The sequence below is a fragment of the Portunus trituberculatus genome, chromosome 34, assembly GCF_017591435.1.
Source record: "Portunus trituberculatus isolate SZX2019 chromosome 34, ASM1759143v1, whole genome shotgun sequence".
In the NCBI taxonomy this organism is placed as follows: domain Eukaryota; kingdom Metazoa; phylum Arthropoda; class Malacostraca; order Decapoda; family Portunidae; genus Portunus; species Portunus trituberculatus.
Genome location: NC_059288.1, coordinates 2,807,501 through 2,812,500, shown reverse-complemented (window position 1 = coordinate 2,812,500; position 5,000 = coordinate 2,807,501). Strand labels below are relative to the sequence as shown.

Genomic DNA, 5,000 nt, shown 5'->3' with positions numbered 1-5,000 from the left:
TGTGTGTGTGTGTGTGTGTGTGTGTGTGTGTGTGTGTGTGTGTGTGAGTGTGTGTGTGTGTGTCCCTTTATTTGAAGTCACCTTTCCTTTGATATCAGAGGAAAAAATGACACATCAGTATTATATTTTTGTATGTTTCCCTTCCTCCTCTTACTGTATATCCTCACTCTCTCTCTCTCTCTCTCTCTCTCTCTCTCTCTCTCTCTCTCTCTCTCTCTCTCTCTCTCTCTCTCTCTCTCTTCGTTTCTTATTCTCTTCTCCGATTTTATTCTATCCCCCTTTCATCTCCTGATTAAGGGCTACTCTTCTCTCCCCTATTCTTCCCTTATCTTCCCCTACTCCTTACTCCCCTTCCCAACCCTCCCCTGACCCTCCCTGCAGCCCTACACCTCCCCCCCATACATTCTTCCTTTTTGCCTACTCTTTTATTTCCTTTCTTTTCTTCTATTTACACATCTCTCTCCCTCCCTCCTCTTGTACTGTTAGAAAGGAACATTAGATACCATTAGAGATTCCTATTTTAGATTTCTAGCCTAGAGATACAAAGGTGTAAGATCATTGATAGTGTTACAGAGATCAGGTGAAATATACAGGTGTGATTTTGTGGTTCATTAATGTTCTACTCAGTGCATCCTTCAGGTAAATGGTCGGATTTAAGGATGAAGAAGAGGAGTAGGAGAGGTAGGAGGAAGAGGAGGGAGAGGAGGAGAAGGAGACAGGGAAGGGACACTGCATTCATCAGAACAAACAGATAGACAAACAGACAGACCAGCATCATTTGGACAACCTCACGGATTTTTATGCACACACACACACACACACGCACGCACACGCAAACCCTTTCTACTCTCGTCTCTATCACAAACATTCCCAAGCACCTTTACACAGAGAAGAGAAAGTCCTGGTGATGGTGGCGGCGGCGGCAGTGGTATTGGCAGTGGTGGTGGTGGTGGTGGTGGTGTGGTGATGTGGTGGGGATGTGGTTTTGGTCAATGACAACGGAAATACCCTGTTGCTTTGTCAGTAAACAAAAGTTGCACTTGTTTGGGGTCTGACTCAGCGCCAACAGCGACTCAGCACATCAGAGTGTGTGTGAAGAATAAACATTGCAAAATGGACATTCCTCTTCCTGATGGGGCCACGGGAAGGCGCCGCCGATCCCCTCCTACAGGAAAGAGGCGGGCACAGTACACAGCATCTCCTACAGGTACTAATTACTCCTGCATGGCCTTCTGCAGGTAACTCCTTCTTCTTCTTCTTCTCCTCCTCCTCCTCCTTCTCCTTTTGCTACTACTACTACTACTACTACTACTATTACGGTTTTGTATTTCATGATCTTCCACCACGAGAGAGAGAGAGAGAGAGAGAGAGAGAGAGAGAGAGAGAGAGAGAGAGAGAGAGAGAGAGAGAGAGAGAGAGAGAGAGAGAGAGAGAGAGAGTCCTTCCCTCTTTCTCCTGCTTTTCCTGGCGTCTTGGGGATTAAAAAGAGGTAAAAAAAAAGTCCATTTCAAGAGAGAGAGAGAGAGAGAGAGAGAGAGAGAGAGAGAGAGAGAGTCAAGCACGCCATCTCACCTATCTTTACTCACTCTCAAGGCGCCCCAGAACGAAGCAAAGGTGACTGTCCAAACTTGAACCGCACATTGACAGCCAATCAAGAACAAGTACCGAATAAAAAAAAACAAATCGTGGCGTTCCTCAGGTAAGGGAGTCCGGCAGGTGAGTCCAAACAGTGTACCTGTCACCTAAACCCCCACCGCCCCCCCCCCAACAATATACCTGTTCTGACACCGCCCCCCCCCCCCAAATAGGTGTGGTAATGACTTTCACGGCAATTCCAGGTGAGTCTAATCAATATTGAATCACGTGACTCACAGAAGGTGGAGAGAAAGGACTAATAAAACGAAGAGATGAAATATAATAATGGTAACAGTGGGATAAAGATGATAAAAGTTAGATGATTGAAGTTTTTCTCTCAAGGCAACTCAATTATTGGTAATGACTTCTTTGTGTGCTTTGCTTATAATAATAATAATAATAATAATAATAATAATAATAATAAGAGTGAGGGGAGCATTCCAGGAAAAATCATGGAATACAAGCGACTTTTTTTTTTTTTTTAGTGGGTTTTCTCACTCAAATTTCACTCATCATTATGAAAACACTGAGCGAGACACGACTCATGTGCGTGTGTGTGTGTGTGTGTGTGTGTGTGTGTGTGTGTGTGTGTGTGTGTGTGTGTGAGAGTTAAGTTTGTATTTGTGTGGTGTATTTGTGATGTGTGTGTGTGTGTGTGTGTGTGTGTGTGTGTGTGTGTGTGTGTGTGTGTGTGTGTGTGTGTGTGTGTGTGTGTGTGTGTGTGTGTGTTGCGTTGCTATGCTCCAACAAACACGGCGGAGTCTTTGTCTGGGTCTGTGTGCCGCCTCTGTACACACACACACACACACACACACACACACACACCAAGACACTAACACACTAATCTACCACCAATAAAACACTATAAAGCGCAACAAGACACGCGCGAGAGATGAACACCACCACCACCACCACGAACTTGCATTTAAATTTCCCGCCTCTCCACTCGCCTACACCTTCAAAACACCCTTAATAGCACCTCCTTAGTCCTGTCCTTACTCCCACGCCACTCCAGCACCCAGGGAAGACTCACCTCCTCTCACATGCTTCCTTTACGCTCCCAGTGGTCGAAAAAGCTTCAAATATCACTAATAGAGGAAGGTAAACAGCCAGACTCAGCGCGATGGTACTGACTTGCTACCCCGATTGAAAGAGTGAATTGATGAATGCTGTAATTAATATCGTAGGAGGGAATGATGCAGGAATGTCGTAATGGTGTTTCAGAGTAGGTGAAGTGTGGGATAGGGAAGGTTCATGTGTAAGTGGGTGGTGATGTGAAGAGGAGAGAGGAGGAGGAGGAGGAGGAGGAGGAGGAGGAGGAGGAGGCCTACGGGGATGACCGCAAAAGCCGCCACGTTTGAAATTGTTCTTCTCTCCTTGGGCTGTACAGTGGTGAGGATTGTGCCGCCCTCAACACCACCTCTGCCACTACTACTACAATTACTACTATTACTACCGGCAGCATCACCACTCGAACTAGTACTATCTTCACCATCGTTGCAAACAATCCACCCGTCGCCACTACCACTACTACTACTATTACTACCACCAACACTATCGTTATTTCCATATTGCAACAAACGGGACACCTTTTAACAGTAAGAAAAACAAACACGACAACGATAACGATAACGCTAAGATTGACTAAAATCAACCCTCAGGTGACCAACCAACAAGTGCACCAACTCTGCTCACGTGACACACACCTGGGCAGCCAATCACAGCATCTAATTAACCCTCCCTCTCCCTCGGAACACCTGTGCTGGGCGGCACCTGACACGGGCACGGCGCCACCAGGGATCAGCGCCCCCATCGTGCCTCTACACCTGTACACCTGTCCTCGCCCCGGTAATGAAGAGGACATACCTGTTTAGGATTGAGGATCTTCCCAATGTAGATCCTCTTGAATCCCGCGAGGTCGAGGCCTATGGGCTGAGCGTCGCCAGGCTCGTCAGCAGGGGGACGGCTCCCCTCCCCGCATGTCCCACTCCCCGCTGCCACGCTCACCGGCACTGTTTCGCCCCCCTCGTCCCCCTCCTCGTCACCATCACGTGTTCCGTTCTCTCTGGTTCCTTCAGGATGGTCTCCCATTTTCTACGCGTGTGTCCTCGGCGGCGGTGACGGGCGGCCTCCCCTTAAAGGTTAGAAGCATCTTAATTCACAGGCGACTCCGGCCGACGCAGCGCCTCCGTAACTCGCGGGGCCGCCACGCGACGCCCTCATCGGTCACGTCACGGGTCACCGAGCTCGTCCTCGCCGCCGCCAGAGCGCTAAACGCGTCCGCCCGCAGCCCTGCCACCGCGCCGGGCCTCCCCACGCAGCCCGCCGCCCAGTCTCCGAGGAGCGAGGCAGCAACGCTCTGCGGGTGTTGCTGTTAGGCACCACACAACTCCAGCCACGCAATGTAAACACAGGGAGGAGGGAACACACTGCTGCCGCGGGGACGGGGTGGCCGCCTCGCCTCGCCTCGCCTCGACACCAACACGCACTCTCGCTCTCCCTCGGGCGCCGCACACTCGAACACAACACAGCAGCGGCAGAAGGCGGCGGGAACTCTCGGGAGGTGCGTGGCAGGAGGTGGTGGTGGAGTCTGGGCAGTCACTAGTGGCGGCGGGGTGCGTGGTGGTGGTGGTGGTGCTGCCGCCAATGGTGGCTGCCTGGCCCAGTGTGTGTGTGTGTGTGTGTGTGTGTGTGTGTGTGTGTTTACAAGACGGGGAGGGACACCGGCGGAGGGGCACAGGGGGCGGGAAGGGGGTCTGGAGGGGGCTCTCTGATATACCAGAGGTGGACGGACGGGAAAGAAGTGAGAGGAGGAGGAGGAGTAGGAGGAGAAGGAGGAGGAGGAGAAGGAGGAGGAGGAGAGAAGGAGAAGGCGGAGGAGAAAGAGGAAAGATGCTAACGTCGGTAAGAAAGGAGGAATTAGTGAACTTGGGGATAGAGAGAGAGAGAGAGAGAGAGAGAGAGAGAGAGAGAGAGAAAATGAGACACAGAGTGAGAGTAAGAGAGAGATGAAAACACGATAGAACTTCTAGAGCGAGAACCATTTTTGGAGGTCCCATCACGCACTGGGCGAGAGATGGAAGGGAATAATTATTGTGACGGAAATACGGGAAGGAAACTTAAGGAAGGGAAGGAAGGGCACGGCGGAGGCAGGAGTATTTCATGGTGTTGTCAATAAGGTAAAAAATACAACAGCAAGTGAGGGGGAAACGGCACAAACACACACACACACACACACACACAACACACACACACACACACACACACACACACACATAGAGAGAGAGAGAGAGAGAGAGAGAGAGAGAGAGAGAGAGAGAGAGAGAGAGAGAGAGAGAGAGAGAGAGAGAGAGAGAGAAGACAAG

The 5,000-nt window shown here is 50.3% G+C and overlaps 1 protein-coding gene across 20 annotated transcripts in view; it reads right to left on the bottom strand.

Moving 5' to 3' along the window:
* The window catches only part of LOC123512842 (forkhead box protein P1-like), a 697,058-nt gene that overhangs the window by 216,393 nt on the left and 475,665 nt on the right, over window positions 1-5,000 (bottom strand). For 9 of the 20 annotated variants that reach the window (XM_045269464.1, XM_045269467.1, XM_045269453.1 and 6 more), the window contains exon 1: window positions 3,502-4,274. The exons of 10 other annotated variants lie outside the window; for them this stretch is intronic. In XM_045269464.1, coding sequence (XP_045125399.1) covers window positions 3,502-3,726 — 225 coding nt within the window. In that variant the 5' untranslated portion in view covers window positions 3,727-4,274. Of the gene's footprint in view, window positions 1-3,501; window positions 4,275-5,000 lie in introns of those variants that run through there. One more of the 20 variants, XM_045269454.1, reaches the window with a different exon arrangement.